The following is a 24,920-nucleotide window of genomic DNA, read 5'->3' as shown; positions in this document are numbered from 1 at the left end:
TCAAAGAAAGATATTTACCAAGTCCAAATCGATAACCATCTGCAAATCTGGTACTGCAGTTGTGAAAAACACTGGCACTGTCGACTGATTTCAAAAAGCTATTTGCAGACTCCTCTGATAAACAAAAAAGAATATTATTAATAGTTAAATAATATATTAATAAAGTAGACAAATATTTACATTAATTAACTAGAAATAGTATATGTTTATAGTGCATTTATTACCGTACTGTATTAAATACATTTGATTGATTAATTTAATTCAGAAACCAACTTGTTGTGTGCGCCGCCTATAATTGTTCTGCTCTGCATCTAAAATTGGAGCACAGCCTTTTTTAATTGCCTAGCTTCCCGGCCTAGCATTTCAATACAATGGCAAAACTGAATAAAAGTAGGTGTGTTATAAAACAAATAATGAATTTTGTATTCATTAAATGGCGAGAATATTTCATTTGATGAAAAATTGACTGCTCTATTTTTCAAATCAATTCAATATTCTTACCATCCAGCTATTAAACATTAATTATTTTGTATAATAATTAATATATTGTATTTTAACGGAAAATAGAACCTTTCATCTTTTATCTCATTTAATATTTGTGCCATTGCACTCATAATCATTCATTATTTATACTTCCTTTGATCTTGATTTTTAAAAACTTTTAAAAATATTATATGGTGTGAAATCGCAGGATGGACTAAAATAACATTCCTATAATCTATGTGGATCAAGGCAGATATATACAGCAACACTCACTATGATCTTTAACTTGTAATGATCGTGAACAATTACTGATGACAAAGTATTACACGAAGCCTGTCGTGAAATACAGTCACTGAACTTAACTTGTCATGTCGAGGTTGTACAGTTAGTTCATAGTTAAATACATCTGACAATAATATCTAATATGAAAGTACTTAAGTCGGATAAAGTAAAGTATTAAAATTCTTTAAAAAGAAAAAAACATTTCTTCATATATAATGCAATTCATTTAAAATTAATTTGATAAGACAGACTGTTGTTGAACAAACTCAATATGTAGTAAACAAGATTCAGTTATCTCCGGAATAACTGCTTGTTTTTAATTAAACACTGAATTCCGAGAAAGTTCATTGACAACACACTCGTCATGTTTACAATAAAAAGAGTCTCTTATTAACAAAATTTTAATATTTAAGTGGGAGATGATTATCTGGAATTCAACATTTCGCACTTTGAGAACTTATTCAAAAGCACATTGACAAGAAACCTATTCTCTCTAACATTCTTAAAAATGTATTGTTCCCCTGAAAAAATAATTATTTAAATTTTTGTTGTTGCATATGCCATTTTAATGTCACATAATAGTAATAGTAATAAAATTTGATTGAAAAAAAAATTATTTATTTACCTGATAAAACTGTAAAATTGGCTGCCAGCCAATAGATTTTCGGTTGAATTTAACCATTTATTTTGTCATTTTATAAGTTTTTTTCTACGGAAGTGATTAACTTTATCAAAACTACAAAATAATCTATTCAAAGTCTCATTGAATTAATCCTCATTTTTCATGTTTTTGAGGGACAATACATCATTAAAAAAAGTTTAATTCTCATAAACCATATATTATATATATTATAATGTAATGGAGTATTATACAACGACAAAAAATATATTACCTATATTCTGTATTATTATATATATTAGTAAAGTACTAGATTTTAAGATTGATGTTCTTGGCCCATCGTGAATACTGACCACATTGTGTTTTGACCCACAAACAGTCAAGGAAAATCCATAAAGCCGATTTTCCACTAGGCGAATTTGTTCGCGCGAATCGAACGCGCCAGCTTGTACGCATGTGTATTCATGTTTACGTCTTCCAAATCCTTCTCTACGCATGCATATTAGCTGACGCCTTCGATTCGCGCGAACAAATTCGCCTAGTGGAAAATCGGATTAAGGCAGGCTTTTTTGTGGTGTGTATTCATTAATTGGTGCATTTGTTTTAACAGGGGTTTCCTTAATTTAAAGCCATATCATAATTTGTGTAATGTTTATGTACTTCTGTAGTATTTATCCCCATTTTCTAATAAAATTGAATGTCAAATATAATTAAGATATTTCAAGGATTTTGTCATGAAAATTTAATAATAATTTCTCTAGTTATCGGTTAAAATTGGCTAACTACTGTTGTTATTATATCTAATAACACATAGTGTTGTGAAAAAAAAATTGTATTATACATAAACTATTAATTTCCCCTAATCAATAACAAAGATTGTTTGTCCACACGTTCATTATATTAAAATAGATAACAAAACGAGAGCTGTGATGTTTCTATCAATAATGGAATGAAAAATGTTTGATGCAATGAACGCAAAATTCCCAAATGAAATATTAACAAAATAAATTATCTAAACGTCTTATAAGCAATGCTTTCAAATCAATTAATCAATCATTTGATTTATATAGCACTTGACTATTCTAAAGCTCTGTCTACACTATCAAACTACAAGTTTGATAAACAAATGTGATAGTAAAATGCACAAATATGGTAGTGAAATGACATCATCATATCCATATATGGGCACATCACATTTTTTTGTCACATAAAGTTTGATATTATAAACAGAGCGTATGGCTTATATCCTTAGGCAGAATGCTTAGGTACAATTGCCATGGGGAAAATATAGTAAAGTACTAAGAATATGAGGCATGCAAGCGAAAATGTTTTAGTCTCAACGATTATAAGCAACATCTTAGTTAAGACGAAGATGCTCTTTAGGTGGAATGCCATCCTGAGATGAGTAGTAGTAATTTGTCTTGTTTATTTTATTTCATTTATATGTAATTTTTACTTTCTATGGACCAGAGATTCCGAAATGAATGAATTAATTATAAACCTATAAATAAATTTCGTACCTCTTCTCCCCCCAACCCTCCCCCCGCCCCTCTTTAACTGAAGTTAGTACTAGTAGTATTGCTAAAATAACAATTTCTTAAAACATCTCTTTAGTACCATCCAACATCATCTGTGTTTACATAAATGCCACAGGATGGCTTACAACTTTAAAAATAATATTATTATAAATAATATTTTAGTCCCTGAGAGGTTTTTTCTTTCTCATTAAACACTTGAAATTCAGAGCCTGATCCTTATGTGCACTAAATAAGTATTATTATATCATTTGCATAGCAGAGTTTGCAGGCACTTCACAGACTTAATTCACTTAATAAAAACGAAAGCTTTTTACTCTACCTTTGAATGATAGGTTACAGAAAAAACTTAAAAGAAACTTTATAGCAATATAATTGAAACAGTATTAAATGTATTAGTAAACTCATCTCACAAAGGAGGCCCTTGAGGACATAATGATGACAAGACACAGCTTTCTACTAAAGTAAGCAAATTTATTTGTACAAAATCGAAAGTTTCAGCTTATGCACATGCGTATTAAAATTCACATTTTACTTCCAAATCCTGTTCTGCTGCAAATTGTTTTAGTTAGTTGCATTTATAGCCTAAAGCCATGTCTACACTATCAAACTTTATGTGTAAAAAAAATGTGATGTGCTCATTGGTGGTGCTATGCTTAAATATGGTAGTGATATGATATTATCATGTCCATTTTTTTTTGACACATAAAGATTGATCGTGTAGACAGAGCTTTAGAAAAATTTCTACTTTTTGCGGAGTGAAACATTTTGCGCCAGAAAATGAGTTATCACACTGCATTTAGTGCTCCTTTCAAAACACCTAACAAACACCTAACAAACACCTAACAAACACCTAACAAACTCTTACACACCGGGGCGTCATAACCAGAAACTCCACAATTTTGTTAAGTTGTGCAAATGGGTATCACCAGTTACTTATTAGGTTAGCAGACACATAATTGAAATAAATATGGAAGATATTTGCTTGTATAGTGGATAATAAAAACAATTTGTTTTTCTCTGTGAAAACATTGAATTTGAATGAATAAATCGGACTAGTGGAAAGAAGGCTTTAAACTTTAATCATTGACACAAGATTGAAACACAATGTCTGATCATCTACAGTTGATAACAATTACATTGGGTCAATTATGTAGTGACAACATTTAGAACTACACGCAATAGTCCATTTTACCATGTCGGTCTAATATGTGTCTTGATGACAAATACAAACCATGATTGCTTTTCCATAGTCTACATGTGCGCACAATAAGAACAGTAAAAATTATGCAAAACTACCAACAATTGTTTCAATATTTCTTTTAGATTAACTATATTTCAAGAATTTTAATTGTCGTATTGAGAATTTTTTTTTAGTACTGTTATTTGCCCGGACTGTTTTTTATGTTACTTATTAATAATTAAGTAGAAGAAAAAAAGAAAAGTTCTTTTTTGCAAATGTTCAAAGATTATGGGCGCTTATGGAAAACTAAAGGAAACTAATTCGTAAATCTATAACAAAAAAAAACTACCAAATCTACCCACATACCAGCAATTTAAGGTGAACAGACTGGCTAGTAAAAAATTGCAGTTTAATTAATATTTGCATTTTAGAAAAGAGAAATAAACCTAAAGAATATCATCACCTATATTAATTCTGTTTCAATATGTTAGAGCTTTAGCTTTTGAAATATTTAAATTCGTAATAGAATTTCTTCATTGCATACACCAGCATGTTTCTGATTTACAATTATAATAAACAGACACGGATAGTTTATGACTTTAATCATAGTTGTACAGATAAATTACCTTCTCCGTGGGGATAACCATTAAATATTTTTTCATTCAACAAAATTCCTCGTTAAATTATGAAATGTATTTAAACACTGATCACAATGGTTATTAAAAATGTCCCAGCATTTTGCGATTGTTGTAAAAGTCGGTGGAAATGAAAGAAACGATGTAAGAATGTTAACCGTTTTCATTGATGGCGTCTAATGGATAAACCTATGATGATTCCCCAGGGTGACGTATAACTACGTACTTCAATACGTTTTTTTCAAACTACTAATTCAAAAGAAAAATAAACCAGATGAGTCAAAGTTTTTATTGAGATAGTAAATGAAGCCAGAAAATCTGCAGTGTTTTAGTTTTTCTTCAATCTGGTTTTGTATTTATTTCTTTTTTTGTCTTGTGTGAGTTCTTCTCACGTTTATTTAAATTCTTATTGATGAATATATTATATACATATAAGTACATTTGTGACAATTAAAAGTAAGTGTTTAGAGTAGTTAAAATACCGGTATATTTACATAATAAGATGCCAGAATTCAGTATTAACCATACATGTATTTATTTCTCTTAAATAATCTCTGCAGTTAATCTCTGCAGTTAATCTATGCAGTTAATATAAACCTTTACTACTAGCAACCACAGTTAGTTTCCTACAGTTTGATGATGACTTTCCTAGCTATGTCTCTTCAATACAGCTTTAAGGGTGGTTTTCCACTACAATTGTCTCAGTTCTCTCTCGCTACAGCTTTAAGGTTGGTTTTCCACTACAATTGTCTCAGTTCTCTCTCACTACAGCTTTAAGGATGGTTTTCCACTACAGTTGTATCAGTTCACTTTCACTACAGCTTTATTAAGGGTTGTTTTCCACAAATATTGTCTCAGTTCTCTCTTACTACATCTTTAAGGGTGGTTTTCCACTACAATTGTCTCAGTTCACTCTCACTACAGCTTTAAGGTTGGTTTTCCACTACAATTGTCTCAGTTCTCTCTCACTACAGCTTTAAGGATGGTTTTCCACTACAGTTGTATCAGTTCACTTTCACTACAGCTTTAAGGGTGGTTTTCCACTACAATTGTCTCAGTTCTCTCTTACTACATCTTTAAGGGTGGTTTTCCACTACAATTGTCTCAGTTCACTCTCACTACAGCTTTAAGGTTGGTTTTCCACTACAATTGTCTCAGTTCTCTCTTACTACATCTTTAAGGGTGGTTTTCCACTACAATTGTCTCAGTTCACTCTCACTACATCTTTAAGGGTGGTTTTCCACTACAATTGTCTCAGTTCTCTCTTACTACATCTTTAAGGGTGGTTTTCCACTACATTTGTCTCAGTTCACTCTCACTACAGCTTTAAGGGTGGTTTTCCACGACAATTGTCTCAGTTCACTCTCACTACAGCTTTAAGGGTGGTTTTCCACTACAATTGTCTCAGTTCTCTCTTACTACATCTTTAAGGGTGGTTTTCCACTACAATTGTCTCAGTTCACTCTCACTACAGCTTTAAGGTTGGTTTTCCACTACAATTGTCTCAGTTCTCTCTTACTACATCTTTAAGGGTGGTTTTCCACTACAATTGTCTCAGTTCACTCTCACTACATCTTTAAGGGTGGTTTTCCACTACAATTGTCTCAGTTCTCTCTTACTACATCTTTAAGGGTGGTTTTCCACTACATTTGTCTCAGTTCACTCTCACTACAGCTTTAAGGGTGGTTTTCCACGACAATTGTCTCAGTTCACTCTCACTACAGCTTTAAGGGTGGTTTTCCACTACAATTGTCTCAGTTCTCTCTTACTACATCTTTAAGGGTGGTTTTCCACTACATTTGTCTCAGTTCACTCTCACTACAGCTTTAAGGGTGGTTTTCCACGACAATTGTCTCAGTTCACTCTCACTGCAGCTCTACAGATGGTTTTCCACTACTGTACATGTGTTTCTGTTCTCTCAGTACAACTTTTAAGGCAACTTTCTATACAAAATGTCTCAGCTCTGTGTTTTTGACTACATAAGATGTTTATTTTCATTTTAAAGTTTTTTAATGCTTAATATCAAATACACACATGGCTTTATTTTGTTTTTTTCATTATTTATAGGACTTAAATGTACCTTGGGAATTCTTTCACTATAACTAAAAAACATGGATTACTTTTAACCTTGCAAGTGTCATTGTAATGCTGTTAGATTTGAAAAATGTAACATTAAAAAAGAATATGTCACTTTTTAATCGCATTAAGTCTTTATATAAAATGCTGTTTCATGAGTTTGTCACAAGAACAAAAAGTAAACATTTCAATACAATTATCTACTCAGAAATAATCCTATTTGTATTTTCATATTGACCATTTAAACAATACATCATTATCTTAGTATTCAACACCACCCTGTTCACTAGCACACTGGGATTTAACAGCACCCTGGGATTTAACAGCACCCTGGGATTTACCAGCACCCTGGGATTTAACAGCACCCTGGGATTTACCAGCACCCTGGGATTTAACAGCACCCTGGGATTTAACAGCACCCTGGGATTTAACAGCACCCTGGGATTTAACAGCACCCTGGGATTTAACAGCACCCTAAGATTTAATAAGACACCTTTAGATGGTAAAGCTATCTGGCCGGGTGTCCTAATTAACAAAGAAAAACTCAGATATGGAATTAACTTTAAAAAAATTTACAGTTTGTAGATTGTGCAAATTTATCAGCCTAATTGTCTGTCACATTACTTTTGTGATTGACAGAACTCTGTAAAATGCTGTTTCTCATCGTAGTTGACTTCCTTGATATCTATGTCTCATCTTGACTGAGACAAGCACTAGATTATAAAAGTAACTCTGTTATTTTATCTTCTTATAAGCATCAATTTATTTTATCGTTTCAAATTCGACTGAAGATTCAAGCATAAGCTGCCTCGAATTACATACGTAATAAGATAGACATCTAAATGATGTTTAAATCTGCTCAAAATTTCTCATAGAAATGGGACTTTGAAACAAGCCTGATTGACGGACAAAATGATTGATTGATTATTAATGTTTACTATTAAGGCAGATTTAGTTGAAGTAGTTTTTGTACGATCTGTTAATACCGGTAGGATTTATGTAATATGCAACGTTTACAAAACCGATACATTCCTACTCTCCAAATGGACATTGTATTGTTAATTTTTACAATTTCTAACGCATGTACTTTATTACGCCTGACATTTGTGTCCAACTTTCTAACAGAAAAAGTTTTTAACTCACAGAGTTGATATCTACATTGATAACACTTCATTTCATATATAACAATAATAAATATTAAAAAGAACAACTTAATCCCTGTTTCATCAAGTCCGTTATAAATATAGTATGTAAAATTATTTACAAATAAAACTTATATTTATTTATTTGGTAATATTTATCCTCAATTGTGAGTAGGTCTTCCTCAGACTTACGGCAGACAGTGTTGTGCAAACCATGATCGACATGGACTAGAAAACAGCAGGGAATATTTTTGCCAATTGAAAGTATTGTTTCTGATGACTAAAGTTTTTTTTTTAGATAGATCAGAGATCGCTTGATATGAAACGATTGCTTATAAACCCATATTGCTAAATCCACATTCCTGTTTTGTAAATGTTACATCAAACAAAACATTAATTTTTTTTTTTTTGGGTACCATTAAACAAACAGAAGAGATTTCTAGATTGGAAATGATTGCCGTTAATAAAATAGCCTATTGCAAAGCCCGCCATTTTGTAAATGTAAAAACTAAAACCTATAATCTTAAAAGGTAAAATTTTCCAGGGCTTCTAAAGGTTTATGACAATAATAGAACATCATCAATAATACTATTTTAATCTTACTCTGAAAGGTCTCTAGAAACATACATAAAATTCAGCTATTATAACTGTTTCCGAAAAAGAATAAAGTAACAATTCTAATACTTTATCATACTGTTGTAAATATTTCCGATGAATTATTCAAAACTATTAAAAGAAACAGAAGACATTATCACTTCTAAAGATATTGACCTATCTGGGGCGGATCCAGACATTTTTGAGAGGGGGGGGGGGGGTCCGCCGATAAAAAGGGCACATCAGATATTGAGTATTAGAGCCACAGCCCCCCCATGGTGGGGGTTGTGGCGAAGCGAATTTTGTTACAGGACACACTTAGATGGCCGGAAATGGCACTCTCGCACGCAAAATCCATGATAAATGGCACCTTTCTTGTTCGCCGGAAATGACACTTTATTAGCAGGGATAACGATGCAAAATTAAAAGTTGTTATTTTTCAACCAATTTAAACATTATCTGTTGGTATTTTGTTTCAATATTCCAATAAAGAAAGAATTACGAAAATCTGACTTGTAGTTTTCGAAATATAGGGTCTAAAACATTGCCGAAAATGATCGTTTTTAGCCACGAACGTTGTAAACAAATTGCGCCATTTTTCGCTAAAATAATTACATATAATTACGTTTTATAGTAATTTCTTTTATATATCAACATTGGAAATAAAAATATGTTATTAAATGTTTATAAAATATATAGAGTTGTTTATTTAACGGAATTCGTACAAATTCATTGCTCTAAATTTGTGTAGTACCGTTCAGTACAGAGAGATCACGTGACTTCTTGGTACGCGCGAGAGAAAACATTCCGCTGTGGGTGATTCGCGTCCACCAATCAAATAGCCAGAATCCAAAATCATTCAACCATGAGCTCTGCCGATCGCGGGAAAGCTCAGCTTTGATTGGCTTACGATGACATCATATCACAAAATGGTGGTTTTGTAGTTGAGACTCACGTAATTTTCACAAATATTGTTTCCAAAATGAAATAAATGAACCTTCTTTATGGTATGTGTGATTTTTCTTTAAAAGATTTGAATAATAAAGGCTTCATATCGAGAAAAAAATCATTTTTTTGGCACTTATAAATATTTCTCAGAGAAAAAAGCACATGGCTTGTAGAACTATATTATCTTGGCGTAGGAAGACAAACAAATCCCAGGTCATGAGAGGCTCAACTACAAAAATAAGGTTGAATAGTGTATGGACCGTTCGATGATTTTTGAGTAAACAATCTACCCCGTATGGTCGTACGCGCTAGATAGTACGATATTTTAACTACATTTTTTACATGTTTGGTTGGATGTAATGGAAATAAAAAATAGTTGATCTGATGGAATGATATGTAAAAAAACAAATACTCAAAAGAATTATGTTTACAGTTCAATTATTTTCAGAATAATAATACATAAAAATGTGTTTACCAATGGACAAATGATCGCGTCAATGACATAGCGCGCATGGTAACGTACGCGGAGTTGAATCGTAAAAAGTTTACATGCGCCCTCTGTAGTATGTGAAACGATCTATTTTTAGAAGTTTAAGTAGAGATCATCACGCGTCACCACCTCTAAATGCTCTTTGATCGGCCGCCGTAACTTAACATCGCGCTCTTTGTGATAAATTTCTGTTTTTATTTTTGGGGTTAGTGTAGCCTACTCTGTGCATACTAATATACACACAAATATGTCACACGAATAAAATATTGAACCTCTAAAAAAAGGGCACCCTTAAAATTTAGGGGGGGGGGGTGTCCGGACCCCGTGGACCCCCCTCTGGATCCGCCCCAGCCTATTTTGTTATTTTATAAGCGAAATCATTTTCTTCTTTTTTTTTTTTTCTTTTTGTCAGTATAAGACTTGTATTACTCAGATTTATTTGTTTGTTTTCTTAACCTTTTGTTAAACCTCCTATTATTGTCAAAATTTGTCTGTCGTTTTGGGTTTTAAGCGAAAAAAAAACTGTTTCATTTGACCGAAATAACTTCAGGGATTCGAAGGCACGCCAATAAAACGCACAAAGTAGCACCCAATCATGCCTACCACAATCATGTAATTGTCAAACTTAAGTCTAGGCTTCTTTCTACAGTTAATCTTCATTAAGGTCAACTACCGATTCATCATTTATCTTGAGTTTTTCTGATGCTTTGTCAACCTATTTCAGATTGCTAATGGCTAAACATTTACTGACATAGTATAAGCCCACGCAAAATTGCAGTAATTTTTATCAAAAAACAATTTATGACTAACCAAAAATCGCTTGAGAAAGACAGATAGAAAGTTTTACTTCTTGCAACAAAAGATGTTGAATAATGCTCAAATTTAGAGTAATTTTTATTTTTAAAAAAAGATGATGAATGATGAAGGAAAATTGTTTGAGAAAGACTACAAATTTTTTTTTATTGCAACAAAAAAATCAATATTGATTAATAAACAATTGACATACTAAAAGGAAAATCGCTTAAGATAAACTGATAAAAAAGGCTTTAAAATAATTGTTTTTTAATAAATTTAGAGTAATTTTTTATTAAAAAACAAATAAACATCAAGACCCATGGATTGCAGTAAAGTTTACCCTAACATTTATATTGTCTCTAAACATGAAAAAAACAAATAGGCCATTTTGTAAATTTAATAATTTGTTATTAAACTTTGAAAAAAAATATAAAAAAAATTATCTTGCTTATAATTAAAAAAAGAAACCAATTGTCTTCCAGACAGCATGCTTGGTTGACTTTTTTTTTAATTTTAAGGTAACTAATATTTTTACAAAATTGTTATTCAAACTATATTAGGTGACAATAAAAAAGTGGCATTTTAGCAAACAATCCTGTAAATCTTTAATCTTCCACAAGTGATAGAATCAACTCAAACCATCCATTATATCTAGAAAAATGTTCCAAAAAAATATAAAACAACGATTACAATTCTCCTTTAGAGAATAAATGTCATCATTATTCACTTAAAATACATGACTTAAAATATAGAAAAGTGAAAGAGCGAAAAAAAAATTTTTTTAATTATTACAAAATTGTACAAAAAAAGAATTATTGGTGTAGAACATTCAGTATTAATAGTCTGTCATAGTGTTAATGTACAGTTTCTGCTAGTATCTGTACCTTGGGAGCATTCCCATCAATCATAATATGATTTCAAAATCATCAATTATCAATTGACAACTGCTAATAGTTAGTAGGCTAACAACGATAATTTATCGATTATAAATATTACCCAAAAAAAATTACGTCTGACCGACTCAAAATTTGTTGACGATGTAGACTATTGAAAATTAAATTTTTAGTTGAAATTGTATGCATGATTGTGTTTAGCAAGACATTCATTATTTATCCAAATCAGCTTAAATAATTTGGCCAACCAACCTGTCTAGTGTCAAAAGCAAGTGTGTAACTGAATACATCAGTATTTTTCGTATCATGACATATCAACTTGCGATTTCCAGAAAAAACAACCTGCTTCCCAGGAAAACTACCGACTTCTAAGGGAAAACTACCCATCTCCAAGGAAAACTATCTAGTTCTGAGGGACAAACTACCAGCTTATTGGCCAAACTACCCACTTACCAGTTAAAATACTGACTTTCCTTAAGAAAAAATTACCTGCTTGCTTGGGGAACAGTACTCAAAGAAACTACCCACTTTCCAGGGAAAACATACTTCATAAATTCATCAAACTTACCATTTTCGGTAACAATAACATCTGTATGAGCACTTCCATATTTGTTAATGTGATTGACAGCACCTTTGATGTCATCTACAATCTCCACTCCACACTCAAGACCTCCATACTCAATACTCATAGACTGAGCTTGGGATGGACCAAACTTAAGAGAGCGAGATAACCTCTGACCTGGATGAATTTTAACCTGTAAAATAACATATGGGTGAGTGATGGTGATATTATTGTTGGTGCTGATAATTTAATTTAAGTGATAACAAGAGAGAAGAATGATGATATTGATAAAATAATTGATAATTCCAGACTCTTTTCGAATAGTGTACAATGTACACAGGACCAACAGCTAATATGATAGGCTCGAACCCAGTCTGTCAATTATAACACCACCACTCTCCGGTATATACAGCACATGACAAGATACTACCAGACGGTCTTCCATCCAGATCGCAGCGTAAATTTGGTGATCTGACGAGAACTGGTGCATCTACGCATTATGGCCATATAGAAGATAATTATGATTATGAGAATTGTCTGCAACAAACCTGTTCTAAAGCAAGCATCTCAAGTACGTTGTCAAACAACGGTGTCCTTCTCAATCCTTTGTGTATTAGTAGAGTTTCCATGGAATTACAAGCTGCAGGATAGTCACATTTTGAATCTCGCACTGCAAACAAAATCAAAGTTAGTTTGTAGATTCTGAAGAGTTTGACATAGTCTAGGTTCTAGGCCGTAATTAGTAGAAAGATCAATATTTTGGCCCATAATATATAATACCAAAAATCGAACCTCTGCATTGGTTGACTAACAACAGACAATAACTAAAGACTTAGGGCAAGTCTAGGTTTGACAGTTGAATGAAATAATAAACTACTTTTTGATATATCTATCTTTAAAAGACTATAATGTTAGCAATCCACTGTTTCCAAATCCATCCCTCTGAGGTATCATCTCTTCATGAAAAGACACATCAGTGGTCTGACTTTCTGTATGTCGTATAATATATATTTTGTCGTCATATGCCTTTTGGAGGAAATAAATATATTAATGTAGTATCGCATCATAAAAGAGTGTATAATTTTAAAAAAAATTATATTGTTAAAATAATAAGTATCCTCCCTTTAGGAAACAAATTAGATAAGATAATATGGTAGTCATATCAGGGAGTTTACAACTCCCTGGTCATATGCTTAAATATGGTAGTGATATGACAACATCATGTCCATATATGGACACATCACATTTTGCTGTAACATAGTTTGATAGTGTAGACAGATCTTAAGGGTGTATATAGCATTTCTGTATTGTATTCTGTCTTTATTCAAATAATATTGTACTCTCCCTTTAAAGAAACTAATTACACACATACATTAAGGGTGTTTAATTTTGTTAAACTAGAAAATAAACAGGAAAAATAACATCCTTGAGTACATCAACATCACAGCTTGAAAAGATGTTACTTATTTTCAAGGTTTACTGGGACACCTGGCAGGTGTGTGTTAATGGTGAAGTCGTATTTTTCATTCATTTAATTTAATAGTTTTACTACTTCGAAAAATCAATACCGAGGCATGATAGAGATAAATGGGTAAACCAAAAAAATATTTCTTTTTCAGTACAACTAAATCAATAAAAAAAAAATGAAAGCATTTCCACTACTGTATAACTTAATGTTAATTTTACAACAGTTATATAACTGAGATAAGGGGAAAATTCAGTAGACTAAATCAATTAAAAAAAATAAAAGCATTTCCAATATAATTTAATGTTAATTTTACAACAGTTATATAACTGAGATAAGGGGAAAAAATCATTAGACTAAATCAATAAAAAAAAAAAAAAAGCATTTCCAATATAACTTAATGTTAATTTTACAACAGTTATATAACTGATATATTGTTGAAAGGACGTTAACCAACTGTTCGTAATTCCGTTCATCATGACAAATAGTATAAGTTGATTAATAGGCAATCACTCAAAATACATTAACATTAACAGGAATATTTATTACTACAATAGAAATTTTAAAATGTATTAGTTGTTTACTTAACAATAATGTCTAGTATGTTAAATGGATAAGGCAGATGGGTTGTGTCTTAGCTGAGGAATAATGCAGAAAATGTATTAGTTGAAGTAGAATTTATAAATAAAAATGGATTCTTCTACATTGTAGTACTTGCATGTCCCTGAGACACGCACGCAACTAATTATTGCATCCTTCCAAAATGAATCCATAAAAAAAGTTCTACCGATGCTAAAAATTTCTCAAAATCTGTCTTGAAGTGATCTTTTTAACAGACACACTCACAAATAAGAAAGGGAGAGTGAAACCTCCTCGCAACTGTATCTCTAAAAATAATATAACTCACTAAAAAAAAGTTCAAAAATTGATGATTACAGCAGTAATGGAAATAGAATGACAGTAGATAGCAGCAATTGATTGTGTACTGCCTAGGCGACAATTAATATTTTTTTCATGTCTCGTTTTTTTAGTTAATGTAGCCCCTGGAGCCGTTTTAAGTTCACTGACTATCTGACTATCAGGATTCGTCTGACAGGCTTAAAACAGATGACCATGGTACAGTGTTTGAATTGACTACGTTCTATAATTCACTAAACATAATTAATCAAATATTATGATTAAATTAAAAACATAAATACATTTCATTTTTTTAATACAAAATATGTTTTCGGATGTTCAAGTTTGTTCTTTATACATTTTATATTAACTTGTTTTATTTATACACATCATACAACGTACATTTCTATCCTAACACAATTTTTCAAAACTTTCTATTATTTAAAAGTCGAAGATAGCCAGGTCTCGGGTCCATTCTATTGTCGCCACAGATTGATATCTTCATCAGTACTTCTATAAATGGATGATTAGGTGGGAACACGAACGCTAGTTGATCATACCCAGTACCATTTTGATTGTACAATTAATCGGGAAACCACATCACAACATTTTATATTAACTTCTGTTCTAGTCCAGCTTTTAGATAACTTCTTTTAATACTACTTACATGTCTTTGTTATACCTTGATATTTTATAGAACAATTTTTTTCCCACTTTAATTTTAATGAATAAACCTTGAATAATAATAATATTGCAAGAACACTGACAGGAATTGGTAAATAATAAAGAATAAAATAAAACTTTTTATTTAAATTTGTGTAAAATTATTTTATCTAATAAATAGTATTATGATTAATAATTATAATTTTGAGGTAGCTTTAATCACTTTTTTAACCTGTATTTTTCTTACCTGTATTTTTCTTAAATGTCTGGCATTTTAATTTGTGTTATTCAGTGCATTTATCATAATGCATTACATAAGTCTGAATTATTATTATGGTAATATTAATATTATATTTTTTCCTCTTTTTTTTGGTATTTTTATTTATATTGTTCAACGCATTGAGGCTTTAGCATTACATAAACCTAAATTATTATTATGGCAATATTAATATGATATGAATAAATAATAAACATAATATCCACTGAGGGATTAAATCATAAACAAATAAAACCATTAAGCTTAAACTACTAAATCTTTAAAGTATATAATCATAATTGTAGATTTATTATAGTGTGGCGTTAAATTACTTTTCAAATACACAGAACGTAAGGTTGTTGAACTTGCGCTATATGTTGGATAAATTTCTAGCAGAACACACACACACACACATATTTATATTAAACATGTTTGGCTGAGAATTCACTGACATTTGTTTTTTGAAATAGTATAAACCTCTATCTACACTATCAAACTTTATGTGACAAAAATGTGATGTGCCCATGGACATTATGATGTCATATCACTACCATATTTGGGCATATCACTACCATAATTTAGGCAAATCACTATTATATTTGGGCATAGATCACTATCATATTTGGGCATATCATTACCATATTTGGGCAAATCACACATTTCTTGCCAAACTAGTTTGATAGTGTAGATAGAGCTTAAGAGAAATAAACAAAACATAAGTAGAGTGAATCTTGTTTACAATCCTTTAGTTTAGCTTGGTCTAGTGCTATGTGAATGTATTGGTTCTTTCATATTAGAAAATAAATGTTTGTCTATTGTCTTGTGGAGTTTGGTTTTGAATCTCAACAATATGATGATATTGAGATGTGTGGCTGAGCACTTAAGCCAAGCTGTAGTTCTGGTTGTAGAACAATTCCTCTCCGATAAGAACTTGGGTCCTTTGTACACATCCGACTCGTGTGTGCTTTAAAGAACCCAGAGCAACTTTTGGAAGAGTAGGTGAACTGGTCAATCTCAGTCTCTGTCGTTTATGGTAGGCGCTACACTAGCTGCTGCGCGCTGAGGGCATAATCTGAATTTCCTCAATTGAGGATGAATATTAATACAATTAATACTGTAGCTCACAATAGGGTTGTAGCTGCCTCAATCCTAGGCACCTTGCAAGTTTTAATTGTATGCGACAAGTGACAATATTTACAGGGTTTATGGATATTTTTTGGCATATTATACACCTTTAATAAATACTGGTTTACTTGCTGCGAGGCATTCTCCATATTTTTATTTAATAAAGATACTTACTTTGAGATCGATATCTTAAGTTCTGTCTACACTATCAAACTTTATGTGACAAAAAAATGTGATGTGGGTATATATGAACATGATGATGTCATATCACTACCATAATTGGGCACATCACACTTTGAAGTCACATAGTTTGATAGTGTAGAAAGAGTTTAACTTGTTTTACTGATGTTCTGATCTTTCAAGTAGACATGGCATATTTCACCAGGAATCTTTTGGTGTGGACTCTCTATTACTGTATTTGTACAGCCTCAAAGATTGTTTACATACCTATTTCCAGCGCCATATCTGGATCAGCATCTATATCCAAGTAAACATGGCATATTCCTTCACTATGTCCAAGTACTGGAATTCCTTGGCTTTGCTCTTGTATATTTTGGATCATTTCTTTGGAACCTCTTGGCACAATTAGGTCAATAAGGTCATTCAACTTCAATAAATCACTGACCTCTTCTCTCGAGCTGACCTAAGATTATAAATATTACAGATAAATAGTTTATTTATTTATTTGAACAATATTTAACGAGGGTGGTTCATCCAGCCAAAGTTGATTATTAGGGACCCTCACAACATAATTTGAAAAGACAATAAACATAAAATATATTGTTTGAAGGTTTGCATGGTGAAATCAATATGTTAATACAAAGCTTGCGGTACACCACGTAAAATTAGGTTGAAATGCACATGTTTATGATACAGAATTGAAGGTCATCACTAGGGACGAAATCGGGTCAACAAACTGAATCAAACGCATGTATAAATTAACAAAACGTCATAGGTTGTCATAAATTGAAAGTTCTATATTTTGTCGTCTAGGCCTAGAGTCTATCAAAATTATCCCCAGATGTGCACAATGAATTAACATGTTCCCAGGACCTGTCACAGATTGCAAGCTGCCTGTTTTTCAATACTGACCAGTGCAACGGCATCAGCACAGCCATGCAGTTCAAGGGCTTCCGTCACCAGACTCTGAAGGTACTTGTTGGTCTGCATGGCTTCTTTGCCACCTTTCAAAAGTAACCCATTGCCACTACCAATAGCCAGAGCAGCAACCTAGATATTTATCAGAGAAGATACTTTTGATCATGTTTTTACAATCAGGAAAATGAATTTCTTTTGGTTATACAGTAGAAAACCTCTTTTGTGACAACCCTACTCAGGAGACACCTCTATTAAGAGGACACTTTGTATGCACTTAAAGGTGTCACTTTGGTGTTCTACTCTGTAATTATTACTACAAGGTAAATAAAGTCAAATTATGGAACAAAACAGAAGTAGGAGTTACAGTGTGGTAGCCAACCTCAAGCGTTAAAGCATTTTGTAATTTTGACTCTGACTGATTTTGACTCTGACTCTGTCAAATAATCAGTTATTCCTGATGTGTCTTCTCTAGTGCAAATTTGTCTCGCACACCAACATGTGACGTTTGAATAACACATAGGCAATCACCTGAGGAAGACAATCTGGACGGGACTCAAATATCACCATAAGAACGCCAATTGGAACCGTAACCTGTTTCAGAAACAATCCCTCCGCTATCTTGGTTCGCTTCAGGACTCGTCCTATGTTCTCGTGCGACGTTCCCGCTATCTGCTTCAATCCGTTGGCTAAATTTTGCAACTTGCTACGGTCAAGGGATAGACGAGCAATCATAGCACTAGACAGGTTACCTGAAAAAAAAAGAAAATATGTTTTTTTAAAATCTTCTAATCTAACTTTAGTTTTGTAAAGAATTACATTTCTTTTTTGATTGTAGTACCTTCAAGTTTTGCTGAATCCAAATCCATCTTGTTGGCGGCTAGGATTGATTCGCGTCTTTCAAGAAGAAGATCTGCTAATTTATTGATTATCTCCGCTCGCTGGGAAAACAAAAATAATGATTGTTATAAACCCAAGAGATTCTTTCAATTTGTCTTAATTGATGTTCTTTATTTTCTTGTCGGTCTGCGTGATCAAATTACAAATTGTTTTCTTGAGTTCATATTGTTTTTTTTTAATTTTTTTTTCCTGCCTACCTGGATGACAACATTACTTGATTGATGCAAAACACAATTCTGATTTACTAAAGTAAATGAACAATTTACCTAACGTTTAAAATGCTCATTCATAATACAGTGATAATACTGAAAAAATCTGGTAAAGTGGTCACTTCAATGAAATTTGGTTTCTTGCCATTTGTGTAGTACTATCAAAATACAGCAGAAACCTTCAAGAACCACCCTCTGAATAGGAGTTGGCCAGACATGCATTTCTCTTTTGTTTCAGAGGAAAGTGTTCCCTGTTATAGTCAAATAACTTGGAATTTTCACTTTAATATTACAAGATACAGGAAAAACTGGTAATTTATTTAAATATATAATATATTGATGCAATTTAAACTAATAACCACAACTCAATAGAACATCTCATCTGGTGGGACATGGAAAGTGGTCTTCATTTGGAGGTTTCAGACTTTAATTGGAAGTTGACCTATATGAGGGATGTGTATCTTTTTTATATTATGTGCCATGAGCATCTCATTTTTTATGGAATCTAGCATATTTCCATATTATTAGTATTATTATTGTATTAATTCTTAATATACACATATAAATTATTATATTATGTTCTTCTCCATAATACCTGATCTGCCGTCAGAGTTTGTAACTTGCGACCTCCTTCTCTAGCCCTGAAAGCTTGTTGATCGGACGACAAACCAGCAGGTTTGGCCTCTGTGAAAAACGTCCCTACTTTTTTTCCATTCACCACATTGCTGATTACAGGCTGCTGGGACATACCATTTGCAATAATCACACCTACACCGCGTTCCAATGCCCAATTAGCTGCTTTAACCTGAAATAAAGGATATTTTTGATAAATCGAGAATTTTACAATCAATTCAAGTGTTTAGAAATACCACATACAAATATAGATGTTTCTTCTGCAGCACTGAGTATTTAGGTGAAGTTTTGTACTCATAAGAAATGTGCACAATAAAATCTAGAATAATAATTCGTACTAATCATAATACTGTAATAGTCAAAACCATTCAACTGCATGCAATGTAAAATGTTCTCAAATCAACCACACCAAACAACACTTACCTTTGATTCCATACCCCCAAGTCCAACACGAGATTTCCCACCAAACACAACCCCAGCTGTGTCCCCTGGATAGACGGTGTCTAACAAACGTGATCCCTCATGACCAGGAGGGGCACTGAAGATCCCATCGACATCCGAGAGTAGAAGCAGAAGATCAGCATTCATCTCAACCGCCAGACGTGCCGCTAAGCTGTCATTGTCCTTGATACTTATTACCTGCTGGTGAGAAACAACTAATTGGTCAAGTGTGGTTTTCCAAATGAATTTTAAATATTAATATTAAAAAGAAAGAATTTCAGGTCTTTTTGGCTTTAGGAACAATTCTGCTGGTCTTAGTATTAGAGATTTTAGAGTTTGCTTATCTTGTTCCTGTATGTAGACTTTTTCAGTGTCTGTTCCTCAGTTGCTATGGAGGCCATAATGTCATACCTGTAGGTCATAGGTTAAGTTTCTTTCTCATAAAACCAGTTGTAAAAAATTTATTTCAAAGTGTAGAACCTTGTGAATATAGTAAATTGTTAAACCAGTAATTTAGTAAATAAAACTTAAAAAGTTTCTAAAATAGAGCATATATATGGAATTTAACGCTTACTCCATGTAAGTCCTTATCCGGTTCTGGGGGCGGGGATACTACATCATTTGCATTTAATATTGGTACAATATTCATGCGTAACAGCTCGTTAATTGTGGAGCGAAGATTGGTACGAGAATAATCATGGTAAAAATCTGGCTTGGTGACCAGCACCTGTGGAGTAAAAAAAAGAAAAATTAATAGTATTGCATTGCTGAGGTGAGTCTATTGTAGTGAAGAACAGACAGTTGATAGATATCTTTATCATAGAAAAGTATATATTGTAATATAATACAGAGACCCCATAAAGAGATACCTTTTGATCCAACAAAATATCTTCTAAATAGAGGTGACTGTAGTAGGAAATATATTTCCTCTCATTCCTTTCATTGGAAAATGCCCCCAATCATGAATACAGTAGAAATCACTTCTTTGGGACATTCATATTAAGGGGAAGTAGGGGCGTTTTTCACAGAGACCAAACCTGCTGGTTTGTCCTCCGATCAACAAGCTTTCCAGGCTAGAGAACGAGGTCGCAAGTTACAGACTCTGACTGCAAATCAGGTATATACAGTATGGAGAAGAACTAATATAATATTATATAAATATTATGAATTAATATAATAATAATGAAATCTTATATTGTGCCAGTTTCCATAAAAAATTAGATGCTCATGGCACATAATATATAAAAGGTACACAGAGCACCTCCTTTATTGAGGGGACATTTTCCTCTGAACCAGTCCTGGAGTAATAACTGATTTTATAAAGCCTGTTACAATGAACATCCATATAATTGGTGACAATTTGTGGTTCCCGAAGGTGTCTCATTAATGTTATGTGATTACCTGTGCTGTAGTAAGTCCATACTGTGAAAACATAGCTTCATACAATGACATGAGACCACTTTGACCGGCTGCTGCACAAGCTCGGGATTCTAATGGAAACTAATAACGGGAAAAAAAATGTAAATTCTGAAAGCTCATTCTGAGATAGAATGTCACATTTTTGTCACATGTTACAACTTTATCATGAGAATTATTTTTAATCACAAATCTCCTTTAATTGTATTTAAATTAAGTTTTTAGGAAAATATGTTGATAAAGTTTGCGGTACATCACATACTGTATATATATATAGTTCAGAAAAGTTTTGATCAATATACTTTGATCATCCGTGATGTACTGTAAACGTTATCAAAATATATTGATTTCACCATGCAAACCTTCGAACAGTATTATGTCATGAGGTAATTTCCCGATTGATCAAAACGGTACTGGGTTTGGTCTACTAGCGTTCCTGCTCCCAACCAGTACATCCATTCATAGAAGCCTTAATGAAGTAAGCCTACCTGGTGGTGGCCATAGAACGGTCCCGAGATAACGACTATACTTCGGCTTTAGTCGATAGAAGATTGAATAAATTGTTAGAGATAGAGTATACGATGTTATGATTATGTGTAGATATGTGATTTGTTCTTTTTATTCCAATGATGTTATGTATTTAATAAATTTGTTATATCAATTAATTAAATTATCGTAGATTGCATATTATGCGATGAATATTATTTAATAAATTTTTGATATAATTGGTTATCCGCACTTGGCGGATAACCCCTTGTTATTGTCAGGATCTTTTTTTTTTTTTTTTTTTTTTTTGGTTATCCGCAACTAGTAAGTTGTTATTGTAAATATCTTTTTTCTTCATCTTTATTCTTCTTTCTTTCCCGGATTTTTGTGCGTCGCATATCTCTCATCCTTGTCAACATAAGATTGTATAACTTTGTCATAAGATTGACCTGTAGCTGTAGATGTGCAAGAAACTTCGTTATATGACTTTAGAGTCGCGCAGCGTAAGTTACGCGCGATTTTATGAATTTCAATGATTGGTCATAGATTATAAACCAAAAGTAATTTTATATTGACACTTGGTGAAAATTTAAGTTAAATTAAGGGCAAACTTTCTATGGATTAAAAATGACATGTTTCACAAGAAGTTACGCGCGCACGCGCATTTAAAAATTAAAAATGCGCAAAATTAATTTCTAATCAACTTTCTACGCTGATCATGACATTTTGAGCATGTCAAAAATTCCCACGCGCGCGGAAAAAATTACGCGTAAGGTGCGCACGGAGCATGAAAATCATGTGTTTTTCTCTTGAATTATAATTTTACGGTCTTTCCTAGTTATTTTAAAAAAGATTGACATCATTTCAAATTAAAATGACGTCATACGAACACGTTGATTTACACCATTTGCGTGCGTTTTAGTTGCAAAAGTGACAACATATTGTCAAAATTAAGCTTATTTTTAATCCACGACCCCCAATTTTTTTAATTTAATATGTAAGCAGATATGTTGTAGATATGAATTCATGCCGCCCCTTTACCACTCGAATGTTATGACGTCATCGTATGGCCACACGAATGTAAAATATAGGATTTTTTACTCTTTCGTTATTGCTCATCACATTCAACAAACCGCATCTCGCTTATACGTATTCCATTTCCCCCGAAATTGTAATATTGTCTACGTCAATCAACTATCTTTCGCATGAATTAAAAAATATTTTAATTTTTCTGACGTCATCATGTCTAAAAACGTAAATAACTTGGGTCACTTATTTTCATCTTTACAGTAAATATCAATCTGTTATAGCTCGTCAGATTAAAAAGTGATAATCATGATTAAAACGTTTTCTGGAAGCTATTGGATTGTAGATATGAATTGATGTGAATATTTTGCCAATCGGATGTTGTGACGTCATCATATGGCCAGTTGAATTAAAAAAGTCATATTTTCATCTCTTGCGTCAAAGTTCATTGCGTTTAAACGAGAGCGCATCTCACTTTTACGTTCCCAAAATTCTTCAAATTTGTTTTAATGTAATTATTTAGATAATTATCTTCTAAAGTGGTTATCTTTATGTCAATTTGATGACGTCATCGTGTTAATAATTGGATTTAAAAGATGGGTCTCGTAATTCCGTCTATGCTACACTGTATATAACATATATACAGTTTATTCTGTAAAATACTGTAATATGGGGTATGCTACATAATAGGTACAATTCAGCACTGTAAACATTTTTATTTCATGTCAAAGGATGGCATAATAATTGTCGAGGTTCATATAGTTTAAAGTATGTGCATGTTGCGTATGCGCGGATAACCCGAACTCGTCAAAGTGACGAGTTCAAATCTAGTTTTCTATGTTATTCTTCTTTCTTTCCCAAAATTTTGTGTCACGTGTATCTCAAATTCTGATCAACATTACATCGTATAACTTTGTCAGAAGATTTACCTCTATCTGTAGAAGTGCAGGACAGCTCGTTTTTTTTCTTTAGAGTCGCGCAGCGTAAGCTACGCGCGATTTTATGAATTTCGCGTATTTAACATAGACTAAAAACCAAAAGTCATTTTGTAATGACACTTGGTGAACATTTAAGTCATATCAAGGGCAAACTTTCTATGGATTAAAAATGGCATGTTTGACATAAAGTTACGCGCGCACGCGCGTTTAAAATTTCAAATTGCGAAATATCCATTTCTAATCAACTTTCTACGCGTTTCAGGGCATTTTGAGCATTTCAAAAATTCCCACGCGTGCGCATTTTTTTTACGCGTGCGTGCGCACGTAGCGCAAAAACATGTTTTTTTTGCTTGATTTTTGTTTTTTCAGCCTTTTCTAGTAAATTTACCAATTTTCAATCAATTTCGACTTAAAATCACGTCATACGAGCACGTAGAATTGAACAATTTGCGCGCGTTTTTGAAGAAAAAGTAGAAAAATTTGTCAAAATTATGCCTTTTTTAAAACAGTCATAGATTGTAAACTACGAGGTGAACTTCTTTTAAATTACACATTCTGGAAGTTGATGAGTTGTAGATATCGAATCATGCATCGATATGGCTAACAGGACATAGTGACGTCATCGTATGGCCACTCAAATATAAAATATAGGATTTTTGTCTCTTTCGTCATAGCTCATCACATTTAATAGAGCGCATCTTCACTTATCCCAATTCCATTTCCCCCCATTTTTTTATATTGTCTATGCCAATCAATTATCTTTCGCATGATATACCGTTTTTAAAATCGTGATGACGTCATCATGTCCAAAAGCGTCAATAACTTGGGCCACTTATTTTCACATATTCTTCACTGTATGTAGTACGTATACAATATATAGTGTATACTGTGTATACTTAGACGTGACGTAAAATAGAGAGCGCACTAACATTTTTTCAATGGCATAATGTTTTTCTCTGCGCAATATTCTAACGTATGACGTGCACGTGGCTTTTGCTCTGCGGATAACCTAACTCGTCCGTAGTGACGAGTTCAAATCTAGTTATTATTATTATTATATTAATAAAAAAGATATTTGTTAGTATAAATTAAAAAATATAGATATAAGGAAGAAAAGCAAAGAGATTATGGAG

General features: G+C 32.5%; 1 protein-coding gene across 4 annotated transcripts in view; it reads right to left on the bottom strand.

The window, feature by feature from the left end:
* Nucleotides 1-24,920, bottom strand: part of LOC140047398 (delta-1-pyrroline-5-carboxylate synthase-like) — a 38,598-nt gene that overhangs the window by 3,925 nt on the left and 9,753 nt on the right. For 2 of the 4 annotated variants that reach the window (XM_072092412.1, XM_072092411.1), the window contains 11 exons: nt 21,323-21,421; nt 20,496-20,648; nt 19,904-20,122; nt 19,443-19,652; nt 18,580-18,679; nt 18,270-18,490; nt 17,736-17,873; nt 17,091-17,286; nt 12,786-12,907; nt 12,244-12,430; nt 19-114 (listed from right to left, as the gene is read on the bottom strand). In XM_072092412.1, the coding sequence (XP_071948513.1) occupies nt 19-114; nt 12,244-12,430; nt 12,786-12,907; nt 17,091-17,286; nt 17,736-17,873; nt 18,270-18,490; nt 18,580-18,679; nt 19,443-19,652; nt 19,904-20,122; nt 20,496-20,648; nt 21,323-21,421 (1,741 nt within the window). Of the gene's footprint in view, nt 1-18; nt 115-11,345; nt 11,434-12,243; nt 12,431-12,785; nt 12,908-17,090; nt 17,287-17,735; nt 17,874-18,269; nt 18,491-18,579; nt 18,680-19,442; nt 19,653-19,903; nt 20,123-20,495; nt 20,649-21,322; nt 21,422-24,920 lie in introns of those variants that run through there. The other 2 variants (XM_072092413.1, XM_072092414.1) reach the window with 2 other exon arrangements.

The sequence above is a fragment of the Antedon mediterranea genome, chromosome 4, assembly GCF_964355755.1.
Source record: "Antedon mediterranea chromosome 4, ecAntMedi1.1, whole genome shotgun sequence".
NCBI lineage: Eukaryota > Metazoa > Echinodermata > Crinoidea > Comatulida > Antedonidae > Antedon > Antedon mediterranea.
The sequence above is the reverse complement of the archived record's forward strand: the minus strand, read 5'-3'. Positions and strand labels throughout refer to the sequence as shown.